Source organism: Delphinus delphis, chromosome 19 (genome assembly GCF_949987515.2).
Source record: "Delphinus delphis chromosome 19, mDelDel1.2, whole genome shotgun sequence".
Taxonomy (NCBI): Eukaryota; Metazoa; Chordata; class Mammalia; order Artiodactyla; family Delphinidae; genus Delphinus; species Delphinus delphis.
In genome coordinates this window covers 33803194-33831109 of record NC_082701.1, presented here as the reverse complement: position 1 = coordinate 33831109, position 27916 = coordinate 33803194, and the positions used below count along the sequence as shown (strand labels likewise).

At 36.0% G+C, this 27916-nt stretch overlaps 1 protein-coding gene across 3 annotated transcripts in view; it reads left to right on the top strand.

Moving 5' to 3' along the window:
- Window positions 1–27916, top strand: part of STXBP4 (syntaxin binding protein 4) — a 180640-nt gene that overhangs the window by 41873 nt on the left and 110851 nt on the right. For all 3 annotated transcript variants that reach the window (XM_059996537.1, XM_059996538.1, XM_059996539.1), the window contains 2 exons: window positions 16215–16311; window positions 18658–18749. In XM_059996537.1, coding sequence (XP_059852520.1) covers window positions 16215–16311; window positions 18658–18749 — 189 coding nt within the window. The remainder of the gene's footprint in view (window positions 1–16214; window positions 16312–18657; window positions 18750–27916) is intronic.

Sequence of the window (27916 nt, the reverse complement as noted above, 5' to 3'; positions counted from 1 at the left end):
AGATCCTCCCAGACCGGGGCACGAACCCGTGTCCCCCGCATCGGCAGGTGGACTCTCAACCACTGTGCCACCAGGGAAGCCCGGGATTTTTCTTTTAGTTGGCTTGAAGAAGAAGAATTATTGCACCTTCTCGCTATCTATGTTTTTGTATCTGAGAAAGATGCTTTGGGATACAGATGCCATTTCGCTGATATTTACTTTACCTCTTGCCATTTATGTAACATTTGAAGAAAGCTGTAGTGAGCAATGATATACCCAATGTCTGAATACAGTTAATGAGGTGTTCTTTGTATTAGATTGGGAAGTAGGTGACTAATATTATAAGGAAGTGACATTTTTTAGATTCATCATTTAGATATCAGAAAAAGTTAAGGACATTTATTTGTCCAATTAACAAAGTTGCATTTTTGTTTACGGTGAAAACATGACATTAGTTATACAAGAAATTATTGGAACCTATTTTTAATCAAAAATAAATTACCTCCAATTTATTATTTTTATCGAAGTATAGTCAATTTACAGTATTATATTAGTTTCAGGTGTACAGCATACTGATTCAGTATTTTTGCAGGTTATACTCCATTATAGTTTATTAGAAGATAATGGCTATAATTCCTTGTGCTGTACAGTAAATCTTTGTTGCTTATTTATTGTATATATAGTAGTTTATATCTATTAATCCATACCTGAAATTTGTCCCTACCCCCCCCCCCCCGCTCTTCTTTGGTAACCATAAGTTTGTTTTCTACACCTGTGACTCTGTTTCTGTTTTGCATGTGCATTCATTTGTACTGTGTTTTACATTGCACATGTAAGTGATATCACATAATATTTGTCTTTGACTTATTTCACTAAACATATTCTCTAGGTCAATCCATGTTGCTGCAAATGGCAGAATTTCATTCTTTTTTATGGCTGAGTAGTATTCCATTATATATACGTTCACACATACAATCACACAAACACACATCTTCTTAATCCAGTCATCTCTTCTTTTTTTATTTTTAACATCTTTATTGGAGTATAATTGCTTTACATTGTTGTGTTAGTTTCTGCTGTATAACAAAGTGAATCAGCTATACGTATACTTATATCACCATATCTGCTCCCTCTTGCAACTCCCTCCCACCCTCCCTATCCCACCCCTCTAGGTGGTCACAAAGCACAGAGCTGATCTCCCTTTGCTATGCAGCTGCTTCCCACTAACTATCTATTTTACATTTGGTAGTGTATATATGTCGATTCCACTCTCTCACTTCATCCCAACTTACCCTTCCCCCTCCCCGTGTCCCTAAGTCCATTCTCTATGTCTGCATCTTTATTCCTGTCCTGGCTCTCGGTTCTTCAGAACCTTTTTTTTTTTTTTAGATTCTATATATATGTGTTAGAATATGGCATTTGTTTTTCTCTTTCTGACTTACTTCACTCTGTATAACAGATTCCACCCCACTACAAATAACTCAATTTCATTTTTTTATGGCTGAGTAATATTCCATTGTATATATGTGCCACATCTTCTTTGTCCATTCATCTGTCGATGGACATTTAGGTTGCTTCCATGTCCTGGTTATTGTAAATAGTGCTGCAATGAACATTGTGGTACATGACTCTTTTTGAATTATGGTTTTCTCAGGGTATATGCCCAGTAGTGGGATTGCTGGGTCATATGTCAGCTCTATTTTTAGTTTTTTAAGGAACCTCCATACTTTTCTCCATAGTGGCTGTATCAATTTACATTCCCACCAACAGTGCAGTGGGTTCCCTTTTCTCCACACCCTCTCCAGCATTTATTGTTTGTAGATTTTTTGATAATGGCCTTTCTGACTGGTGTGAGGTGATACCTTACTGTAGCTTTGATTTGCATTTCTCTGATGATTAGTGCTGTTGAGCATCCTTTCATGTGTTTGTTGGCAATCTGTATATCTTCTTGGGAGAAATGTCTGTTGAGGTCTTCTGCCCATTTTTGGATTGGGTTGTTTGTTTTTTTGATATTGAGCTGCATGGGCTGCTTGTATATTTTGGAGATTAATCCTTTGTCAGTTGCTTCATTTGCAAATATTTTCTCCCATTCTGAGGGTTGTCTTTTCGTCTTGTTTATGGTTTCCTTTGCTGTGCAAAAGCTTTTAAGTTTCATTAGGTCCTATTTGTTTATTTTTGTTTTTATTTCTGTTTCTCTAGGAGGTGGGTCAAAAAGGATCTTGCTATGATTTGTATCATAGAGTGTTCTGCCTGTGTTTTCCTCTAAGAGTTTGATAGTGTCTGGCCTTACATTTAGGTCTTTAATCCATTTTGAGTTTATTTTTGTGTATGGTGTTAGGGAGTGTTCTAGTTTCATTCTTTTACATGTAGCTGTCCAGTTTTCCCAGCACCACTTATTGAAGAGGCTGTCTTTTCTCCACTGTATATTCTTGCCTCCTTTATCAAAGATAAGGTGACCATATGTGTGTGGGTTTATCTCTGGGCTTTCTATTCTGTTCCATTGATCTATATTTCTGTTTTTGTGCCAGTACCATACTGTCTTGATGACTGTAGCTTTGCAGTGTAGTCCGAAGTCCAGGAGCCTGATGCCTCCAGCTCCGTTTTTCTTTCTCAAGATTGCTTTGACTGTTTGGGGTCTTTTGTGTTTCCATACATATTGTGAAATGTTTTGTTCTAGTTCTGTGAAGAATGTCATTGGTAGTTTGATACGGATTGCATTGAATCTGTAGATTGCTTTGGGTAGTATAGTCATTTTCACAATGTTGATTCTTCCAATCCAAGAACATGGTATATCTCTCCATCTGTTTGTATCATCTTTAATTTCTTTCATCAGTGTCTTATAGTTTTCTGCATACAGGTCTTTTGTCTCCTTGGGTAGGTTTATTCCTAGGTATTTTATTCTTTTTGTTGCAATAGTAAATGGGAGTGTGTTTCCTTAATTTCACTTTCAGATTTTTCATCATTAATGTATAGGAATGCAAGAGATTTCTGTGCATTAATTTTTAATCTTGCTACTTTATGAAATTCATTGATTAGCTCTAGTAGTTTTCTGGTAGCATCTTTAGGATTCTCTATGTATAGTATCATGTCATCTGCAAACAGTCAATCCAGTCATCTCTTGATGGGCACTTGGGTTTCTTGCATGTCCTGGCTATTATAAATAGAGCTGCTATGAACATTGGGGTGCATGTATCTTTTCCATTTAGCGTTTTCATTTTTTCCAGATAGATACCCAGGAGTGGAATTTCTGGATCATATGGTAGTTCTATTTTTAGTTTTTTTAGGAACTTTCTTTCTGTTTTCCACAGTAGCTGCACCAATTTACATTACTTTCAACAGTGTAAAAGGGTTTCCCTTTTCTCCATATCCTTGCCAACATTTGTTATTTGTAGGCCTTTTTGATGATAGCCATTCTGACAGGAGTGAGGTCATATCTCATTGTTTTGATTTTCATTTCTCTTATAATTAGTATTGCTGAGTATCTTTTCATGTGCCTGTTGGCCATCTGTATGTCTTCTTTGGAGAAGTGTCTATTCAGGTGTTCTGCCCATTTTTTGATTGGGTTGTTTGTTTTTTGATATTGAGTTTGTGAGCTTTTTGTATCTTTCAGATATTAACCCCTTTTCAGTTGCATTATTTGCAAATATTTTCTCCCATCCCATACATTGTTTTTTTTCATTTGGTTGATCATTTCCTTTGCTGTACAAAAGCTTTTAAGTTTAAGTTGCATTTGTTTATTTTTGCTTTTATTTCTTTTGCCTTAGGATACTGATCTAAAAGAATATTGCTATTATAATTTATGTCAAAGAGTATTCTGCATATGTTCTCTTCTAGGAGTTTTATGATTTCTGTTCTTACATTTAGGTCGTTAAACCATTTTGAGTTTATTTTTGTATATGGTGTGATGGAATGTTCTAATCTCATTGTTTTACATGTGACTGTCCAGTTTTCCCAGCACCTCTTATTGAAGAGATGGTCTTTTCTCCATTGTGTATTGTTGTCTCCTTTTTTGTAGATTAATTGACCATAATTGCGTGGGTTTATTTCTGGGTTGTCTGTTCTATATCATTGATATATGTTCTGCTTTTGTGTCAGTACCACACTGTTTTGATTATGGTAGCTTTTTAGTATAGTCTGATGTCTGGACGAGTTATACCTTCAGCTTTGTTCTTTTTTTGCAAGGTCATTTTGGCAGTTTGGGGTCTTTCATTGTTCCATATGAATTTTATGATTGTTTGTTCTAGCTCTGTAAAAAATGTTCTGGTACTTTGATATAGATTGAATTAAATTTGTAGATTGCTTTGGATAGAATGGCCATTTTAACAATATTAATTCTTCCAATCCAAGAGCACAGGATACATTTCTAGTTCTTTATATAAGCTTCAGTTTCCTTCATCATTGTTTTATCATTTTCAGAGTATATGTCTTTCACCTCCTTGGTTAGGTTTATTCCTAGGTATTTTATTATTTTTGATGTGATTTTAAAGAGGGTTGATTTTTTACTTTCTGTTTCTGATATTTCATTATTAGTTTTTAGACCACAGCAGAATTATGTATATTAATCGTTTATCCTGCTACCTCATTGAAATCATTTATTAGTTCTAATAGTTTTCTGTGGAGACTTTAGGGCTCTCACTATGGAGTATCATGTCATCTGCAAATAGTGACAGTTTTACCTTTTCACTTTCAATTTGGATAATCTTTATTTCTTTTTCTGGTCTGATAGCTGTGGCTAGGACTTTTAATACTATGTTAAGTAGAAGTGGTGAGAATGGGCATTCTTGTCGTGTTCCTGAATTTAGTGAGAAGGCCTACAGCTTTTCACCAGTGAGTATTATGTTGGCTGTGGGTTTCTTGTAAACAGCCTGTATTATGTTCAGATATGTTCCCTCTATTCCCACTTTGGCAAGAGTTTTTATCATGAATGCATGTTGTATTTTGTCAAATGCTTTTTCTGCATCTTTTGAGATGATCATGTGGTTTTTGTCTTTCCTTTTGTTAATGTGGTGTATCACATTGATTGATTTGCATATGTCAAACCATCCTTGTGCCCCTGGAATGAATCCAACTTAATCATGGTGTATAATCCTTTCTATGTGTTGCTGGATTCGGTTTGCTAATATATTTTTGAGGACTTTTGCATCTATAGTCATCAAAGATATTGGCATGTAATTTTCTTTTTCTTGTGGCGTCTTTGTCTGGTTTTGGTATCAGGGTAATAGTGGCCTCCTAGGATGAATGTGGCAGTGCCCCCTCCTCTTCAATTTTTTTGGAATAGTTTGAGAAGGATAGGTATAAGTTCTTTATATGTTTTGGTAGAATTCCCTAGTGAAACTTCTTGGTACTGGACTTGTTTGCAGGGAGTTATTTTATTTCAGATTCTATTTCACTTCTAGTGATTGTTCATTCAAATTGTCTGTTTCTTCTTGACTCAGTCTTGGCAGGATGTATGTTTCTAGAAATTTGTCCATTTCTTCTAGGTTGTCCAATTTGTTGGCATATAACTGTACATAGTATTCTCTTATGATTTTTTGTATTTCTGTGATATCAGTTGTTATTACCCCTCTTTGATTTCTTAATTTGTTTATTTGGGTCCTCTCTTTTCTTCTTGGTGCCTCGATAGAGGTTTGTCAATTTTGTTTATCCTTTTAGAAAACCAGCTCTTGGTTTTATTGACCTTTCCTATTGTCTTTTTGATCTCTATTTTATTTCCTCTGTGATCTTTATTATTTCCTTCCTTCTTCTGACTTTGGCTTTGTTTATTCTTTTTCCAATTCTTGAAGGTGGTAGGTTAGATTGTTTATTTGAGATTTTTCTTGTTTCTTGAGGAAGGCCTGTATCACTATGAACTTCCTTCTTAGAACTGCTTTTTCTACATCCCAAAGATTTTGTAAAGTTGTGTTTTCATTTTTATTTGTCTCAGGGTATTTTCTAACTTCTTCTTTGATTACATCATTGATCCATTGTTTTTTTTAATAGCAGGTTGTTTACTCTCCACGTGTTTGTTCTTTTCACTTTTTTTTTCTTTCTGTAGTTGATTCCTAGTTTCAGACCGTTGTGGTCAGAAAAGGTGTTTGATATAATTTTTACCTCTAAATTTTGTTGGGACTTGTTTTGTGTTCCAGTATGTGATCTATCATAGAGAACATTTCTTGTGTGCTTGAAAAGAACGTGTATTCTGCTTTTGGGGGGGTATGCAGTAGACATTGATTATATCCAACTCTATTGTATCATTTAGGACCTTATTGCCATATTGATTTTCTGTCTGCATGATTTGTCCATTGATGTCAGTGGGGTGTTAAAGTCTCCTACTGTTATTGTATTATTGTCAGTTTCTCCCTTTATGTCTGTTAGTATTTGCTTTATATATTTAGGTTCTCCTGTTATAGGGTGCTTATGTTAATGAGTGTAATATTCTCCTCTTATATTGATCCCTTTATTATTATATAATGTCCTTGTTTGTCTTTTGTTATAGCCTTTGTTTTAAAGTCTATTTTGTCTGATACACATATTGTTACCCCACTTTCTTGTCATTTTCATTTACATGAAATAGCTTTCTTTCATCCCCTCACTTTCAGTCTGTATGTCTCTTTAGCCCTGAAGTGTGTCTTTTGGTAGGCAACATATTGAAAGGTTTTTTTTTTTTTTTAATCCAATCAGCCACCCTATGCCCTTTTTAAAAAAAATAAATTTACTTATTTATTTATTTATGGCTGTGTTGGGTCTTCATTGCTGCGTGCGGGCACTCTCTAGTTGCAGCGAGTGGCTACTCTTCATTGCAATGCATGGGCTTCTCATTGCAGTGGCTTCTCTTGTTGTGGAGCATGGGCTCCAGTAGTTGTAACTCACAGGCTCAGTAGTTGTGGCTCATGGTTTCTAGAGCACAGGCTCAGTAGTTGTGGCGCGTGGGATTAGTTGCTTCACAGCATGTGGGATCTTCCTGGACCAGGGCTCGAACCCGTGTCCCCTGCATTAGCAGGCGGATTGTTAACCACTGAGCCACCAGGGAAGTCCCCACCCTATGTCTTTTGATTGGAGTGTTTATTCCCCTGACATTTACAGTAATTATTGATAGGTAAGTACTTATTGCCATCTTATTACTTGTTTTCCAGTTGTTTTTGTAGTTCTTCTCTGTTCATTTCTTCTTTTTGTTTCTCCCACTGTGGTTTGATGATTTTCTTTAGTAGTATGGTTGGTTTCCTTTCTTTTTATTTTTTGTATATCTTTTGTAAATTTTTGATTTCTGGTTACAATGGGGTTCATATATGTTGATCCATAATTATATGTACTTCATTTAAACTGATAGTCATTTCAGTTCAAACACATTCTAAAAGATATACATTTTTTACTCCCCTCCCCTGTATTTTGTGTTTTTGATGTCATATTTTACAACTTAATGCTTATCCCTTAACTGTTTATTGTAGTCAGAGTTTCTTTTACAATTTTTTGTCTTTTAATCTACTTATTTAAGTAATCTTCAATCCTTAATATATATCTGTCTTTTCTAGTGGGATTTACCCTTTCCTATAGATTCTTACTTCGTTTCCATTTAGAAAAGATCCTTCAGGATTTATTTTAGGGTAGATCTGGTATTGCTGAATTCTTTTAGTTTTTGCTTGTCTGAAAAGTTCTCTCTCCTTCTGTTCTAAATGATAATATTGCTCCGTAGGGTCTCCTAGTTTGCAGAGTTTTCCCTTTCAGCACTTTGAATATATCATGCCACTCCCTTCTGGCCTGCAATGTTTCTACAGGGAGATCAACTGATAGCCTTATGGGGATTCCCTTCTTTATGACTCTTTCTTTTTCTCTTGCTGCTTTTAGAATTCTCTCTTTAACTTTTGTTGTTTTAATTATATTTTAGTGTGGGTGTGTTTGGGTTCATCTTGTTTTCAAATCTCTGTGCCTCTTGTGCCTAGATATCTGTTTCCTTCTTTCAGTTTGGGAAATTTTACAGCCATAATTTCTTCAAATACATTTTCAATACCCTTCCTCTTCATCTTCTCCTTCTGGAACTTCTATAATGTGAATATTGGTACATTTCATGGTATCCCAGAGATGCCATATGTTACTTTTACTTTTTTTTTTTATTTGCCTTTCTGACTGCTGTTCTGATTGGATAATTTCCATTATTTTATCTTCCAGATCATGCATGCGTTCTTCTGTGTCATTTAGTTTGCCATTTGTTCCTTCTAGGGTGTTCAGGGTGTTTTTTATTTCAGATATTTAATTATCTATTTTCGATTGGGTCTCTTTTCTTTTTTGGCCAAGCCATGCAGCTTGTGGGATCTTAGTTCCCACACCAGGGATTGAACCTGTGCCCTCGGCAGTGAAAGCACAGAGTTGTAACCCCTGGACCACCAGGGAATTCCCTCAATTGGGTCTTTTTTATATTTTCTAGTTCCTGTTAAGATGATCTGTGTTTAGATCGATTCTTTTCCCTAATTTAGTTAGCAATGTTTTGAACTCTTTATCTGGTAAATTATTTATTTCTGTTTCATTATTTATTTTTTAAGGGGTTTTCTCTTACTCTTTCAATTAAGAGTAGTTCCTATGCCTTTTCATTTTAGTTAACTTTCTCTGTCTCTAGGAATTTTGGTGAAACAGTTATCCATTGTGGTCTTGAGGGCATGTTCTTATTTGAGAGCATCGCTGTGCTGACTGAATGTTCCCAGTGCCTTTAATGGAAGGGCTGGATTTGATGTGGATGCCAGTCACATCTTTCCTCAGGGTGTGCTGACAGCTGTCACCTTGATAGGGCCTGTGGCTGGTGATGGAGGAGCTAAAGTCTGTGCAGGGTGTGAGGTGGGACTTCTCTGCTCATTGGCTGTCATCACCCTGTCAGGGGCAAGATTTGCTCCCAAGTTGCTGGAGTAGAATCCCTGAGGGTTGGGCTAGAGCTGGCTCTGTTCCCTTTAAGTATGTGTTTTTCCTTCTCCCTGCACTGGGGCCTTTGCCCCAAAGGAGGGGAGTCCTGAAGCGAATGGGGCCTGTGTGCTCACAGAGGTCTGATACTCTGCCTGTGTAGGCATCTACAGCTTCGTTCAGATGCAATCCGTGGTCGCATCTTTTCCCTAGCTGTGATCACCTGAGATCTAGTGTTGTACGGTAGCATGGAGTTAGTGGGGCTGGAGTGTTTGCTCAGCTTGGGCTGGCAAACTTAGCGAGGCAGTCACAGGAAATCTGGCCACCACGCTGCTATAAGAAATCTGGGCTGCTTCTGGGGCATCTCTTGAGTAAGCACCAACGATGGCTACTGTTGCCCTATCTGGGCTACACCCCGCTCCCCCAGGTTGCCTCTGCATCCCTAAGTGAAGTCTTCTCCCAGGTCCTGGGTGCCCTAGATCCAGTGCCATGCTGTGGCGGAGAGTGAGTGGGGTGTTCTCTTTGCTTGGACTGGGGAGCATGTCAAGGTGGCAGCTGCTAGGGCAGACCTCTCTCCACCCTGCCTGGGAGCAGGCTAGCACCCACCCACTCCTCATGAGTGGAGTCTAGGCTTCTCCAGCCTTTCTGTCTGTTCCAGCAGTTCTCCAAGTGGCCAAGGGAGCTTGTCTCCTTTGCATAGCACCCCAGGACTGGGACGCCCAGTCTGTGGCTCAACCCACTCACACCCCAGGATGAATGTCCGTCCATGTGATCCCCCCTTTCCTCTGAGTTCCCTCCCATGGACACAGGTCCCAACCCAATCACTTTTCTTCCCGTTCTATACAGGTACAGCATATCTTTCTTTCATCCTTGGCTGTACAGGAGTCCTTCTACCAGTTTCCAGTTAGTTTTCCATGAGAATTTTTCCGTATGTCGATGTATTTTTTATGTGTTTGTGGGGAAAGGTGAGCTCCATGTCCTCTTACTCTGCCATCTTCATCTCCCATCAAATTACTTTCAATTTAAATTTATGAGCTTACCTCACTGACATGCTGTATTCTTGTAAATTTTTCTTTCAACAAAACTTCCATCTGTTACTAAGTTTAACTCAGGAAAAATTTACACGGTAGTTAACTGCATTTTGCAATTTTATTATTACTTAATACAATAAGAATCACTGTATATTGAGTACCTTCTATGATAGGTCTTTTGTTTGCATTATTTTTATAAAATTGTTTTTATTTCTTTTTTTTAAAGGAACTTTTATTTTTATTTATTTATTTATTTATTTTTGGCTGTGTTGGGTCTTTGCTGCTGCGTGCAAGCTTTCTCAAATTGCGGTGAGTGGGGGCTACTCTTCATTGTGGTGCACGGGCTTCTCATTGTGGTGTTTTCTCTTGTTGCAGAGCACGGACTCTAGGCACACAGACTTCAGTAGTTGTGGCACATGGGCTCAGTAGTTGTGGCTCATGGGCTCTAGAGTGCAGGCTCAGTAATTGTGGCGCACAGGCTTTGTTGCTCCACGGCATGTGGGATCTTCCTGGACCAGGGCTCGAACCCATGTCCCCTGCATTGGCAGACGGATTCCTAACCACTGCGCCACCCGGGAAGTCCCTGTTTTTATTTCTTTATAAAATATTTCTATTTTATTTCTTTATATGAGAATATTAATCATATGCAAGAATGATTATATTTTATGTGTAGAGTTTAAAGATTAATAAAACAAATACACATATACTCCACCACCCAGCTAAGAATGAGAATCTTTGACATTGCCTGTGTCTCTCTTCTTGATTGTATATATCTCTTTCCCCAAGAGGTAACTCTATTCCAAATGTTGAGTATCATTTATATGCTTTTTAAAAGTTGATTACTAAAATATTAATAAGGTCAAAGAGTTTATTTATCTTCAACCTAACTTAAGGTATTGTTAGAATTTTCCTCCTGTTTTTTCATCTCCTGGAAAAATGTTTGGCTCATAGTATACGCTCAGAAAATAATTGTTCGATTGGTGTATTGTTTTCTAAAGTAATTCTACCAATTTTCATTCCTACTAGTCTTATGCAAGAGTTCCCATTGCTCCACATTCTTTATATTTAGTCTAATTATAATGCATTTTGAGTTATTCCTGCCATCTTATTTAAAATGTTTTTCTTTGTTCTTGTTTTTAATTCCTTTTTTACCCCATCTTTACTGTATTTTTTTCGTTTGATTATGTTTGATTTTTTTGGTTGGTGGTTTTTGCATTTTATTTTTTTTCTCCCCCATCTTATTTAGGAATTGTACCTTCTCTTGCTAATCTTTTAAGGATTACCCTAAAAATTTAACATTCATCTTTAACTTAGTCTAAAGTTAATCAGAATCTTTACCCTTCTTTCAAATATACAAGGTGCTTATAATACTTTAACTCTGATTAACCTCTACCGAACTTATATGCTTCTTATTGCCCAGTATTTTAGTTTTAGTGATGCATTGTTTTTTCTAATTCACAGTCTTTCTTTGCAGTCACCTGCTATTTCAGTCACATAACCACTGAGTTTCTAATTTATTTTCTACCTAGTATTTTTATAATAATATCTTGTTCCTAATTTTATTCTTGATTCACCTTTTTTAACTTAAGAAAGATAAACAAAATGTAGTACATACATACAATGGACTATTATTGGACTGTAAAAGGAATGAAGTTCTGATATATGCTATAACATAAACCTTGAAACATTAAGCTAGGTGAAAGGAGCTAGGCACAAAAAGTTACATGATTCTATTTATATGAAATGACCAGAATAGTCAAATCCATATAGACAGAAAATAGATTAGTGGTTGACTGGGGCTGGTGGGATAGGGAAAAATAGCAAGTGACTGCTAATGGGTATGGGGTTTCTTTTAGAGGTGATGAAAATTTTCTAGAATTAGGTGATTGATGTACAACTATGTGAATGTACTAAAAGCCACTTAACTGTACACTAAAACAGTGAACTTTTTGTGAATTATATCTCAGTATATCTGTTATTAATAAAAAGTCACATTGGGGCTTCCCTGGTAGTGCAGTGGTTGAGAGTCTGCCTGCCAATGCAGGGGACACAGGTTCGAGCCCTGGTCTGGGAAGATCCCACATGCCGCAGAGCAACTAGACCCGTGAGCCACAACTACTGAGCCTGTGCATCTGGAGCTTGTGCTGCGGAACAAGAGAGGCCGCGACAGTGAGAGGCCCGCGCACCACGATGAAGAGTGGCCCCCACTTGCCACAACTAGAGAAAGCCCTCGCACAGAAACGAAGACCCAACACAGTCAAAAATAAATAAATACATTAATTAATTATTTTTTTAAAAAAGTCACATTGAGATATAGAGTATGGTACCATTTATATAAAAATTAAAACTTAAAAATATTTTTTAAAACTATTCATCACATATATTTATAAAAATATGAAGTAATGGTGTAAAAGCACACTTGGGAACTATCCATGAGAAACTGCATAAAAAGAGATTGTAAGAAAGTGAAGTTATGCCAAAAAGTGGGAGAAAATATTCGTAATGCACATAACATATACAATTTTGATATCCAGAATATATGAAGAACTCCTAGAAATAAATTAGAAAAAGACGTGTCAATACTATTCCTAGGGTAGGAAGAAATTCCTAGAATTTCTTCCTACCCTAAAGAAATTTTTACCCATGTGCTGTAGTACATGTGTAGAAGAATGCTCATTGCTGGTAAGCAGAAAACCCCAATGTTCATCTAGAGGAGGATGGATTAATAAATTGTGGCATATTCATCTAATCAAATATTAGTTCAGTCAAAGTGAATGTATTAATGTTACAAGACCATATAACCACGTGGATGAATGATAAAACAATCCTGTAGGGTAAAAAGACCAAGTTTTAGAAGACTATCAGTCGCATTTTAATGAAGCTAAAAAACAGCAAAACAAAAAAACATGTTAAGGATACATAGTATGTGACAAACCATTTTAAAGTAAATAGTATGGGAATAATAATGACATAATTCCTTAGTAGTGGTTACCTCTAGTATAGTAGGAGAGGAGTATGTTACATAAATCAATAATATTAGCAATTTTGTAATTCTTAAATGGATTCATAGATGTTTTAAAACATATATTTGTTACATGTATGTTTTTAGTATATTTCAAATATATAATAAAATACTTGGGGAGAAGTACAGAAGGGGCTTTTGCAATGTTTTGTTACATTCAAAATCTGAAGTAAATATACTTAAATACTAAGGTTTAATGTACTATTATAACAAGTTTTAAAAGCATGCAAAATATCTAAAATGTACAGAATAGAAGGCTGTTATATATTGATAATTCTTTTAAAAACATAGAACACTGTATATAGTATAATTTAATTCTTGCAAAAGATATATAATTTATTTTTTTACATATACAGGTGTTATATACATAGAAGAAATCAGGAAAATTATACACCAGTCGATTAATAGTGTTTGTCTCTGGAGGAGTGTTTCTCAAAAGCAGGGATGTGGGGACATCCTCAGGGGACATTTTTTGCCTCAGGGGACATTTGGCAATGTCTGGGGACATTTTGGGTTTTTACAATTGGGAGAATGCCACCAAATTAGGAATCACTAACAAAAAATACTTCCTCAAGCTTTACATATGAAAATTTAAAACATATTGCTAAATAATTTATGTCAAAAACATTGCTAATAAACATATAAAAGAAGCTAAATCTCACTTGTAGTTAGGAGAATTCAAATTAACAAACAACATACTATTTCATATTCAACGTATTGACAAAAATTAAAGTGTGAAAACAGCAAATGCTGTTAAGAATGTAGAAAAATAAAGCTGCTTATATATTAGTGTTGCGCATAAATTGATACAACCAGTTTGGCGAGCAATTTTATAATATCTAAGAAATTTGACAGTATATATACCCTATGACTCAGCATTTCCTCTTGTAGGAGTGTACTGTAGAGAAATTTTTACACATCTATATGAGGAGATGTGTAAAATGTCTTATTATAAAAAACAGAGTGGAGTAATTATAAAAAGCCCATCAATGAGAGAATGGATAATAAATTATAATATATTCATCCAGTTAGATACCATTTAAATTTAAAATAAGTGAAGTAGTTTTGCAGTTAACAATATTGAGCAATTGTGAAATTTTAACATTGAGGTAAAAAATAAAAATAATTTGTAAGGTTATCCTTTTGTATTATACTATGCAGGTAAAATCATAAATGCACAAAATACTCTTTTATGTACTGATAAAAGAGTACATGTTATTAGGGGACAAATGTAGTAGTGGCATCAAATCATGGACAGGAAGGATATGCCAACCTTAGGATAGTGGTTCCTGCTGAGAAACAATGGAGAAAGCTTTCAACCAAGTCTATAATGTTTATTTCTTAAAAATATATATATATAAATTTCAAACAAATACTAATATATACTTGATGATACTTGATGATAAGAAGTAAATGGGTGCTCTTTGTATTATTCTCTTTCCTTTTATTTATTTATTTTTTGGGGGTGTATTTGGAACATTTTCTATGACTGAAGGAAAAGAATATCAAAAGTTGGGCTTCCCTGGTGGCACAGTGGTTGAGAGTCTGCCTGCCAATGCAGGGGATACGGGTTTGTGCCCTGATCTGGGAAGATCCCACGTGCCACGGAGCGGCTGGGCCTGTGAGCCATGGCCGCTGAGGCTGCACATCCGGAGCCTGTGCTCCGCAACGGGAGAGGCCACAACAGTGAGAGGCCCACGTACCACAAAAAAAAAAAAAAAAAAAGAATATCAAAAGTTAAGAATCATTATTCCATGTTATGCAAGGCAATGACTGTGTAGATAGGGCAGGCAGATGACGCTTGGTTAAAATGCTCTAGAATCACTTTTGAAGGAATCTTTCCTGATGTTTTCCCTTCCTTCTGACTCCTTTTCTCACTGTGCCCAGCCACCTATACATTGACCAGTTTGGTTTTGCCACAGTACATCCTGTACACACTTCTATTAAATTACATATTGCACTAATTACATTTATTTACATGTTATCCTCTCCCTAGAGACCATAGCTCTTTGAGGGTAGTGGCTATATCTTGTTTGTGTCCCTTTGTATAGTTTAGTGCCTAACAAATAGTAAGCACTAAATAAATACTTGGTAAGTGAAGTGATGGATGACTGAACAGATTTCAAAGGAGGAAGGAATATATAAGGACAATTACTAGTATTAACCTTTACCTACATTTTAGTTTTGATGTTCTTGCCAGAATCCGATAATACGGCATCTAGTCAGTCCTTATTCATTAGTTAAGATTAGATTTTGCTATATATAACCTGAGAACCTAAAATAACAGTGGTTTCCATTAGAAATTTATTTTTCTTACACCAAAAGGAAACCTGAAAGAAAGTAATCCAGAGCTGGCATGGAGGTTATACATGCTTTTAAGTATCTTTCTGCTCCGCCATCTTTGTTGAGGTGGCTCATGAACCAAGACGACTACTTAAATTCCAGCCATCTTTTCTTTCTTTTCTTTCTTCCCTCCTTTCTTTTCCTTCCTTCTTTCATCTTTTTTTTTTCTTTTAATTAAGACCAAAGAGAGAAGGAAAAAAGGGACAAGAAGTACCTACCCCACTTTTGAAAGACTTACCAGAAGTTCCCTGCAAGTTTGCTTTATGTCTCCTTGGGTAGTACATGGTCATATGGCCTTATCAAGCTGCAGAACGGGCTGGGAAATATCTTTTAGCTGAATGACAATGTTTCTAGCTAAAGATTTTGGTTCTGTTACTAAAGAACAAGGAGAGAATGGACACTGAAATATAACTAGCAGGCTCTGAAATTTTAATTAGCTATGGGTACTAAAAAGAGAAGGTAGAGAGAAGAGGGTTCCAGAGAAAGCTTTTTAGTTTATTATTTATGTAAGCCTGCCCATAAACAAGCCAAAAATTAGAATTTTTTGTATTCCAACCAATTCCTGTCATCCTTAGTTTTGGTCTCAAATACAAGAAGATATCAACAAAATATCAGTGTTTTAGAGTGCTAGTTAGAAAAATTAATGTTAAATCGGATTTATTAGGATTTCCTTGCTGTTTTTCTTCTGCCATGTCACATATTTTAAACTAAGAAATGGTTTGAATTTTGGTTCTAGGGATATGCTATTTGGCATTGGCCAAAGTGCTAGCCTTGGGGGAAAAAATGAGGTGGTGGTAGATCAAGAAGCTAATATTTTATGGAAAATTAATCCATAAATAGTCATCAGACTTTCTTTGATCATGATCACTGTTCTTGATATTGATTCTTTTCACTGGATTGTAAAATAAAGTTGTAATGAAAAGTTTTATTCTTTGGAGATTTGAAAAATTGCTTCACATGAATCCTTTTCCTTCCAGGCTCTAAATTATCTTGGTATTCAGCCCACAAAAGAACAACACCAAGCCCTGAGACAGCAAGTGCAAGTAGACCCAAAGGGGACAGTGTCTTTTGGAGGTAATATTTAGGTTCATCATGTGTGTCATCACAGAAACTTATTGTGGCCCATATTCACTGAGTGCCTCTTCTTTCGAAGGAGAGAAAGAAAAATAAAACCACATCTATTTTAAGTTCCTTAATCAGTATTCTAAAGACTCAGATAGAATTATTGGTCTTACCGGGTCAGCAGAAAGGAGAACTTTCTTAGAATCTTTCAGCTTTAAAATATCATTCAATCATATTCTTTTTTTATTTTTAATTTATTCCACAAACATTGCTTTAGTAATAACAAAAGAAACAGTACAATATATAGAAGCCCTAGTTCTGCTACTGTGAAATTCTAATTTTTTTTCAGCCAGTACGATATAATAAATATTTCATTATGCTGTACAATTATTCTTATTTTTATTTTATAATTATTATTAAAGATAGCAAATTGTGAACATACTCCATTGATATACTATAATATTAAGCTTTTCCACTATTGGGAATTTTGATGGTTTTTCATTAACTGACAATATAAATAATTCTATATTTAATATAGCTTTTTTTTCTTCCTTCTCTTAGGATAAATCCCCATAAGTGGCTTAGACTTTTGATATGTATTGATAAATTGTTTTCCAGAGACATTTTACACACATATTTGTTCTGCCACTAGTAATGTTTGAATGTAACAGTTTTTTGTATCCTTTACAGCATTAAGTATTTAATTTTTTTCTTATAGAGTAGATGCAACATTGTATCATTTTAAAAGCATCTGCATTGCTAAAAGAAATTTGGGGGTTTGAAGTGATGAAAAAAGATGTATTTGTTCCCCTCTGCTCTTGAAATCATACAGTGTAATGAGAACAAGAAACAAAAATACATGTAAAACCACAATGTATAAGGACAAAGTAGATGAGGAAAATAAATGAATTAGTGAGCAGAGGCATGTAAAGTCCAAGTGTCTGAAGAGATAGGAGAATCACAACGGGAAACAAGCTGATTCCTGGAAAGGCTTAGGAATTGAAAACATTGAGTACTTAAGGCTGTGTTAAGGAGCAATTATATATGCTGTTCCCTGCCCCCTCTCAAGTAATCCACAACTACCATCCCTTACCCTTGCAGAGGAAAATAAGTATATTCCCTTGAGAAATTAAACCAGATTGATTCTGGACCTATAGTTGCCAGCAGCTAAGGAATTTGGGGGTGTGTATGGTGAATTATCACTTACAAAACACACACAGATTGCTCAGTGATATTTGCAACCATGTGTATGGTCTGTAGGCAAGAGGTTGTAAGATTCTCTCTGAAGAACCTGAACAAAGTATCATAATAGCTGACCACGTTATTGCTCTGTAGTAAAACCTACTAATTGACAAAGCAAGTTATGCACACAAAATTTCCAATCAACGATTTAGTGCCTGATTCGTCTTAAATATGAACACCAGACATTTGGAGAAATCCTCCAACGTAAAATATAAAGCCCCAAAGTATCAGACAAATAGAAAAAGAGGAACTCAGAAAAAGGGAAGTATTACAAGAGCAAAAAAGAACTTCACGTAAACCATAATTAGCATCTTTTAAAAAGATAAGCGAAACTAAGGCATCCGCAATAAGAGTAGGGTACTGTAAAATAGGAACAATTAAAAGGATTACTGGAAACTAAACATATAAGAATCAAATTCAAAATAAACCTGAAGTTAGATGGATGAACAGGTCACACTCCATGTCTGAAGAAGCATATAGTTTGCTAGGTTGGCATCAGGCAGTGTTATATAACAAACAAGAGAATATGCCTTCGAGTCACACTTCAATGGAATCTTGCTCTGCTACTTATTTGCCAAGTAGCCTTGGGAGGTTTAAGACAGTTAACTTATCTTAGCCCAAACTGTAAAATGGAGAGGATGAGAAGAACTACCACAGAAAATTCTCAAGATGAAATCGCAAAGGGCCATGCGTAGCATATAGAGGCTGTTATAGAAACATCTCCTGCTATTGTTATTATCATTATTAAACCACAGGTTCTTTCGGCTAGAAAAGCTGTAAATCATAATATTATCATATGTTTTAGAAAAAGTACTATTCATAATAAAAGAGTTGGAGAGATAGTTATGCCTGTGACATTTATTTGCTTCATTATCGTATCTGATTTATTAACTTCAGCAAAGTTAAATGAAATGAGTGAAAACCAGTTTATCTCTTACTTCTTATGTGAACTTAAATTTATCTGTCACTTCAGTTAACACTATTTTAAGGTAATTTAAGTAAGTTAAATTTTAAGCATTAGTTATAACACATAGCTTCAGCTTCATGTAGAAAAAGGTAAGGTTTGCTTAGATGAGGTTAAATGCTGTATTCTTACTGAAATGTGTTCTATTTTAGATTTTGTCCAGGTTGCCAGAAACTTGTTTTCCTTGCATTTGGGTGAAGCAAATGTTGGTGCACATGAAATTTCCAACATATTAGACTCACAGGTAGAGTATGCCCTATAGAATTGTCTTGATTGCACTTAAATCATAAGTCTTAAATGTTATCTGTCATATATATAGGCTTTTTTTATTTTTAAAAAAAATAAATTATGCAGATGATACATGCTTTTTGGATAAATATATAAAATACAGATAATCAAAAGTAAAAATTTACCTTGATCTCCTCTATCCTCCTCTCTCACTATTCCCTCATGCTATTCCCATCTTTAAATTTACCACAGAAAAGTACTCATATCGTAAGTGTAAACCCTCTAAAGTTTTACAATCTGAACCATTCTTGTGTAATCAGCATCCACATCAAGAAACATAACGTTAAAGAAACTACCAGGACCCTGAAGTCTGTCTCCTACTCGCCGAGTTCCTTTCTAATTACTAGCGCTTGCCCTCCCCACCCCCAGTCAAGGTAACAGCTACTCTTTTGCTTCCAGCAACATAGATTGGTTTTGCTCTTTTTGTGCTTTACATAAAATGGAATTGTGAAGTCAGTTAACTTTGTAACTCGTTTGTTCTACAAACCTTTGACACTTATATTGCCAAATCTTTCAGTCCTTTCTGTTATGAATTTTTGATACTGTTACATTATTAAAGAAGGTCTTCCCAATTTATATTATGTGTTAACATATCATATATAGATAACTTATTTTTGTTTATTCATGAGGTTGGGCCCCAAATGGATAACCACGTGCGCTTATTCCACGTCATTTATTCAATAACCATTCTTTTCCACTTTTACCACTAATTTGAAATACAACTTTAATACATACTAAATTGCATCTGGATACACAGCTCTGTTTCTTTCTTTTCTTTTTTTTAAGCATCTTTATTGGAGTATAATTGCTTTACATTGTTGTATTCGTTGCTGCTGTATAACAGTGAATCAGCTATACGTATACATATATCCCCATATCCCCTCCCTCTTGCGTCTCCTTCCCTCCCTCTCTATCCCACCCCTCTAGGTGGTCACAAAGCACCGAGCTGATCTCCCTGTGCTATGCAGCTGCTTCCCACTAGCTATCTATTTTATATTTGGTAGTATATATATGTCCATGCCACTCACTTCATCCCAGCTTACCCTTCCCCCTCCCCATATCCTCAAGTCCATTCTCTACATCTACATCTTTATTCCTGTCCTGCCCCTAGGTTCTTCAGAAACATTTTTTTTTTTTTTAGATTCCATATATATGTGTTAGCATACGGTATTTGTTTTTCTCTTTCTGAATTACTTCACTCTGTATGACACACTCTAGGTCCATCCACCTCACTACAAATAACTCAGTTTTTGTTTCTATTTATGGCAGAGGAATATTCCATTGTATATATGTGCACATCTTCTTTATCCATTTATCTGTCACTGGACACTTAGGTTGCTTCCATGTCCTGGCTGTTGTAAACAGTGCTGCAATGAACATTGTGGTACATGACTCTTTTAGAATTATGGTTTTTTTCAGGGTATATACCCAGTAGTGGGATTGCTGGGTCATATGGTAGTTCTATTTTTAGTTTTTTAAGGAACCTCCATACTGTTCTCCATAGTGGCTGTATCAATTTTCATTCCCACCAACAGTGCAAGAGGGTTCCCTTTTCTCCACACCTTCTCCAGCATTTATTGTTTGTAGATTTTTTGATGATGGCCATTCTGACCGGTGTGAGGTGATAGCTCATTGTAGTGTTGATTTGTATTTCTCTAATGATTAGTGATGTTGAGCATCCTTTCATGTGTTTGTTGGCAATCTGTATGTCTTCTTTGGAGAAATGTCTGTTTAGGTCTTCTGCCCATTTTTGGATTGGGTTGTTTGGTTTTTTGATATTGAGCTGCATGGGCTGCTTGTATATTTCAGAGATTAATCCTCTGTCAGTTGCTTCGTTTGCAAATATGTTCTCCCATTCTGAGGGTTGTCTTTTCATCTTGTTTATGGTTTGCTTTGCTGTGCAAAAGCTTTTAGGTTTCATTAGGTTCCATTTGTTTATTTTTGTTTTTATTTCTGTTTCTCTAGGAGGTGGGTCAAAAAGGATCTTGCTGTGATTTACGTCATAGAGTGTTCTGCCTGTGTTTCCCTCTAAGAGTTTGATAGTGTCTGGCCTTACATGTAGGTCTTTAATCCATTTTGAGTTTATTTTTGTGTATGGTGTTAGGGAGTGTTCTAATTTCATTCCTTTACATGTACATAGCTCTCTTTCTAAACAAACCACTCTGTTCCGTTGATCCATTTCTCTCTGCCACTACATTATTATTTTAATTACTCTAGCTTTTTAGTTCTAGGTTCATTGTTTAGTTCTAGGTTCATTGTTATTGTTAGGTTAAGTCTAATATTTTTTTAACTTCTTGATTTTGATCATCTGCATGATCTTTAGAATCATTTTGCCATGGTAATAAAATTTCAATTGGGACTTTCTTTTTTTAATTGGAATTGCATTAAATATAGAGGGTGGTTTGGGAGAAGCGAACGTGATTTTTTTCTCCATTCATTTAGATCTTTGTTGATGTTTTGGAAAGAAAAAATAATATCTTGCTTCATGTAGGTCTTAAGTATTTCTTGTTAGATCTGAATAAGTATGCTATAGTTTGATGCTATTGGAAATGGGAATTTTTTTACCATTGTATTTTCTAATTGATGATTAATAAAGATTAATTTTTGAATGGTTATTCTCTGGGATGCCACTTTATTGAACTCCCTTATTCCAGTTATTTTTCAGTTATTTATCTTAGGTTTTCTAGGTAGACATTTGAAATTAATTACTTTGTCTCCTTCACAAATTTTTACTTTTTCTAAATACTGTTGAATAGGAGCTACAAAAGTGAACAAGAAATTAATTTCCATGATATTTGAGTCATTTTACATTTTTAATTTTTTAAAAGAAGCTAGCATTATCTTACTTAATTAATAAGTTTTACAGTTCACCATTGAGCTGCTCAGGTTTGAACTGCATGTGTACACTTACACACAGATTTTTTTTTTTTTCCAGTGGTGTATACTGCAATACTATACAATCTGAGGTTGGTTAAATCCTTAAGTGCAAAACCACAGATGTGGAGGACCTACTGTAAAGTCATACTTGGATTTTCCACCCTGTGGAGGATCAGTGTCCCTAACCCCCCATATTGTTCAAGGGTCAGCTGTATACCATTCCAATTCTTTTTGTTTGTTTGTTTTTGTTTTGTTTTGTTTTGTTTTGTGGTACGTGGGCCTCTCATTGTTGTGGCCTCTCCTGTTGCGGAGCACAGGCTCTGGACACACAGGCTCAGCGGCCATGGCTCACGGGCCTAGCCACTCCACGGCATGTGGGATCCTCCCGGACCAGGGCACGAACCCGTGTCCCCTGCATCAGCAGGTGGACTCTCAACAACTGCACCACCAGGGAAGCCCCCATTCCAATTCTTGTGAAACAGTTTAAGTAATAGAAATGTTATCTGTTCCTTGAAGGTTTGAAAATGTTTCATATACCAAGTGATTTGGGCCTAGATCTTTCAGGAGAAGAGATATTTCCTACTTATTTTAATGTCTTCTAAGGTTGTTCTATTCAGGGTTTTGTTCTCTTCTTGAATAATTTTGTTAATGTACATCTTCCTAGAAAATTTTTCCTTTCATCAAGATATTAAAATTTATCAAACATTAACATGGAATTTTTTTAGATTTTTAATCCTTATTTTTGATGATATTGCTTTTTATTTCATAGATGTACTGCACTTTTTTTTTTTCTTTTTTCTTTTTTTTTTTGCCACACCACATGGCTTCTGGGATCTCAGTTCCCCAACCAGGGATTGAACCCAGGCCTCCACAGTGAAAGCACTGAATCCTAACCACTAGACCACCAGGGAACTCACAACACAATTTTTACAAGTAATCACACCCATAAGTTTCTATAGGTCATATTTTAATAATGACTCAACAGTATATAATGTTTCCTTATTTTAAAGTGTTTTAAATATTTTCTAGTTATATAGTTCCCTTTTGATTACTGATTTCCAGTTTAATTCCAGAGGTTAGAGAGCATATTCTATGTGATATTGATCCTTTGACCATATACCCAGCATATAGTCAATTTTATGGAATGTTTCCCATCTTGTGGAAAGCATGTATATTCTACAGTTGTTGAGTGCAGTGCTTCCTATATGTCAGTTAGGTCACAGTTGTTAATCATGTGGTTCACATTTTCCATTTACTTTTAGAATTTTCTATTTCATTAATCTTTCTTTGGTCACCTTTTATTGTATTGTCTGTTACTGAGAGAGAGGTGTTTTATAATCTCTATTTAGTTAGGCTAATTTTCGCCTTACATATCCTAAGCCTGTATTATTAGGTGTATACTATTTAGTATTGTTGTATTCTGACAAGATATTGAATCTCTTCATTTCTAGAATGTTTCTTGCCTTAAAGTCAACTTAGTCTAATTGTGTAATGGTTGGTGGTTTGGTTTGGTTTTGTTTCCAATTACTATAAATATAGTTTTGTTGTTGTTGTTTTTTAGCTGCGTTGCATCTTTGTTGCTGTACGTGGGCTTTCTCTAGTTGCGGGGAGTGGGGGCTACTCTTCTTTGTGGTGTGCGGGCTTCTCATTGAGGTGGCTTCTCTTGCTGTGGAGCACGGGCTCTAGGTGCACGGGCTTCAGTAGTTGCAGGGCACGGGCTCAGTAGTTGTGGCATGTGGACTCAGTAGTTGCTCTGTGGAGGCTCTAGGGTGCACGGGCTTCAGTAATTGTGGTGTGTGGGCTCAGTAGTTGTGGCTTGCAGGCTCTAGAGCTCAGGCTCAGTAGTTGTGGCACACGGGCTTAGTTGTTCTGTGGCATGTGGGATCTTCCCAGACCAGGGATCAAATCCATGTCCCCTGCATTGGCAGGTAGATTCCTTCTTTTTTTTTTTTTTTTTTACATTTTTCTAAATTTATTTATTTATCTATTTATGGCTGTGTTGGGTGTTTGTTGCTGTGTGAGGGCTTTCTCCAGCTGTGGTAAGCGGTGTCCACTCTTCATCACGGTGCGCGGGCCTCTTACTGTCACGGCCTCTCTTGTTGTGGAGCACAGGCTCCAGACACGCAGGCTCAGTAATTGTGGCTCACGGGCCTAGTTGCTCCACAGCATGTGGGATCTTCCTGGACCAGGGCTTGAACCCGTGTCCCCTGCATTGGCAGGAAGACTCTCAACCACTGCACCACCAGGGAAGCCTGGCAGGTGGATTCTTAACCACTGCACTAGCAGGGAAGTCCCATAAATAGTTTTTAAAGTTATAATTAAGATGCAATATTAGTTTCAGGTGTACAACATTGAGAATGATATTTTTATACATTATGCAATGATTACGACAATAAAACCAGTTATACCCATCACCATACAAAGTTGTTACAATATTTTTGACTGTATTCCCTATGTATAAATTACAGCCCTGTGACTTATTTATTTTATATCTGGAAGTTTGTACCTCTCAATCCCCTTCACCTATTCTGCATCCACCCTGCTCTGTCTCCCCTCTAGCAACCCCTGTTCTCTATTTATGAGTCTGTTTCTGTTATATTTTGTTCACTTTATTTGTTTGTTTGTTTTGTTTTTTAGGTTCCACATGTAAATGAGATCATACAGTATTTGTTTTTTTCTGTCTGAGTTATTTTACTTACCATGATATCCTTCAAGTCCATCCATGTTGCCACAGATGGCGAGATTCTTTTTTATGGCTGAGTAATAGTATGTATATATTATGTATAATATATATAACATTATATCATTATATATATATATGTTTATATATACATACCACATCTTTATTTATTCATCCATCTCTGGACACTTAGGTTGCTTCCATATCTCGGCTTTTGTAAATAGTGCTGCAACAAAATACATATATCTTTTTGAATTAGTGTTTTATTTTTCTTCAGATAAATACCCAGAAGTGGAATTGCTGGATCATATGGTAGTTCTCTTTTTAGTTTTTTGAGAAACCTCCATACCATACTGTTTTCCAAAGTGGCTGCAACAATTTACAATCCCACCAACAGTGCATGAGGGTTCCTTTTCTCCACATCCTCACCAACACTTGTTGTTTGCTGTCTTTTTGATAATAACCATTGTTGACAGGTGTAAGGTGATATCTCACTGTGGTTTTGATTTACATTTCCCTGATGATTAGTGATGTTGAGCACCTTTTCATGTTCCTGTTGGCCATCTGTATATCTTCTTTGGAAAATGTCTCTTCAGATCCTCTGCCCACCTTTTTTTGATAAATTTACTTGGTTTTATTTAATTATTTTTGGCTGTGTTGGGTCTCCGTTGTTGTGCACAGGCTTTCTCTACTTGCAGCGAGCAGGGGCTACTCTTTGTTGTGGTGCATGGGCTTCTCATTGTGGTGGATTCTCTTGTTGCGAAGCACTGGCTCTAGGCATGCGGGCTTCAGTAGTTGTGGTGCACGGGCTCAGTAGTTGTGGCTCATGGACTCAGTAGCTGTGGCTCATGGGCTCTAGAGCGCAGGCTCAGTAGTTGTGGTGCACGGGCTTAGTTGCTCCGTGGCATGTGGGATCTTCCCAGACCAGAGCTTGGATGCATGTCCCCTGCATGAGCAGGCGGATTTTTAACCACTGTGCCACCAGGGAAGCCCCCTCTGCCCATTTTTAATTGGGGTGTCTGTTCTTTGATAATGAGTTGTATGAGTTCTTTTTATATTTTGGATATCAACACCTTGTTGGATATATCATTTCCAAATAATGTCTCTCATTCAGTAGGTTGCCTTTTTGTTTTGTTGGTGGTTTCATTCTCTGTGCAAAAGCTTTTTAGTTTGGTGTAGTCCCATTTGTTTATTTTTGCTTTTGTTACCCTTGCTTGAGGAGACATATCCAAAAAAATATTGTTAAGACTGATGTCAGAGTGTGTGCTGCCTATGATTTCTTCTAGGAGATTTATAGTTTCAGGTCTTACACTTAAGTCTTAAATTCACTCTGTGTTTTTTTTTTGTGTGTGTGTATGGTGTAAGAAAGTAGTCCAGTTCATTCTTTTGCATGTAGCTGTCTAATTTTCTCAGCACCATTTATTGAAGGGATGTCTCTTCCCCATTGTGTATTCTTGCCTCTTATGTCATAGATTAATTGACTATGTAAGTGTGGGTTTATTTCAGGGCTCTTGATTCTGTTCCATTGATCTATGTGTCTGTTTTGGGCCAGTACCATACTGTTTTGATTACTGTAGCTTTGAAGTGTAGGTTCATGTCTGGGAGCATGATAATTCCAGCTTTGCTCTTCTTTTTCTCAAGATAGCTTTGAACAAACTGATCACTAGAAATGAAAACAAACTGATCACTAGAAATGAAATAGAATATGTAATTTAAAAAGACTCCCTATAAAGAAAAGTCCAAGACCAGATGGCTTGTTTGAATTCTACCAAACATAAAAGAAGACCTTTTACTGATCCTTCTCAAACTCTTCCAAAATACTGGAGAGGAGGGAACACTCCCAAAGACATTCTGTGAAGCCACCATACCATCACCCTGGTAACAAAACCAAAGATACCACAAAAAAAGAAAATTACAGGCCAATTTCTCTGATGAATATAGGTGCAGAAATTCTCAACAAAATATTAGCAAACTGAATCCAACAATACATAAAAAAGATCATACACCGTGACCAAGTGGGATTCATCCCCAGTTCACAAGGATGGTTCAACATATGCAAATCAATCAATGTGATACACCACACCAACAAAAGAAAAGACAAAAACTACATGATTATCTCAATAGATGCAGAAAAAGCATTTGACAAAATTCAACATCCATTTGTGATAAAAATTCTTACCAAAGTGTTATAGAAGGAACATACCTCAACATAATAAAAGCTATTTATGACAAACCTACAACCAATATAATACTCAATGGTAACAAGCTGAAAGCCTTCCCACTAAAATCTGGAACAAGACAAGGATGCCCACTCTCATCACTTCTCTTCAACGTAGTATTGGAATTCCTAGCCACAGCAATCAGACAAGAAAAAGAAATAAAAGTTATCCAAGTTGGAAATGAAGAGGTAAAATTGTCATTATATGCAGATGACATGATACTCTATATAAAAAACCCTAAAGACTCCACACAAAAACTGCTAGAACTGATAAATGAATTCAGCAAGGTAGCAGGGTACAAGATTAACATACAGAAATCGGTTGCATTTCTTTACACTAACAATGAAATATCAGAAAGGGAATATAAAAATACAATACCTTTTAAAATCACACCAGAAGAAATAAAATGGGAATAAACCTAACCAATGAGGTGAAAATCTTATATGTTGAGAACTATAAAACATTAGTAAAGGTAATTGAAGATTGTTCAAAGAAATCCAAAGATAGCCCATGCTCTTGGATTGGAAGAATTAATATTGTTAAAATGGCCATACTACCCAAAGCAATATACAGATTTAACCCACTCCCCATCAAATTACCCATGACATTTTTCACAGAACTAGAACAAAGAATCCTAAAATTTATATGGAACCATAAAAGACTCAGAATTCCCAAAGCAATTCTGAAGAAAAAGAAGGAAGCCAAAGCAGTTCTGAGGAAAAAGAAGAAAGCAGGAGGCATAATCCTCCCAGACTTCATACAATACTAAAAAACTACAGTAATGCAAGCGGCATGGTATTGGCACAAAAACAAATACTTACATCAATGGAACCTAATAGAAAGCCCAGAAATAAACCCACATATCTACGGTCAATTAATCTTCGACAAAGGAGACAAGAATATAAAATGGGTAAAAGACAGTCTCTTCAGCAAGTGGGAAAGTTGTACAGCTGCATGAAATGAATGAAGTTAGGACACACCCTCACACCATACAGAAAAATAAACTCAAAATGGCTTAAAGACTTAAATATAAGACAAGACACCGTAAAACTCCTAGAAGAGAACATAGGCAAAACATTCTCTGAGGTAAATTGTACTAGTGTTTTCTTAGATCAGTCTCCCAAGGCAATAGAAATAAAAACAAAAATAAACAAATGGGATCTAATCACACTTACAAGCTTTTGCACAGCAAAGGCAACCAAAAACAAAACAAAAAGACAGTCTATGGGATGGGAGAAAATATTTGCAAATGATGCAACCGACAAAGGCTTAATTTCCAAAATATACAGACAGTTCATATAACTCAACTCAACAACAAAAACAAACAACCCAATCAAAAAATGGGCA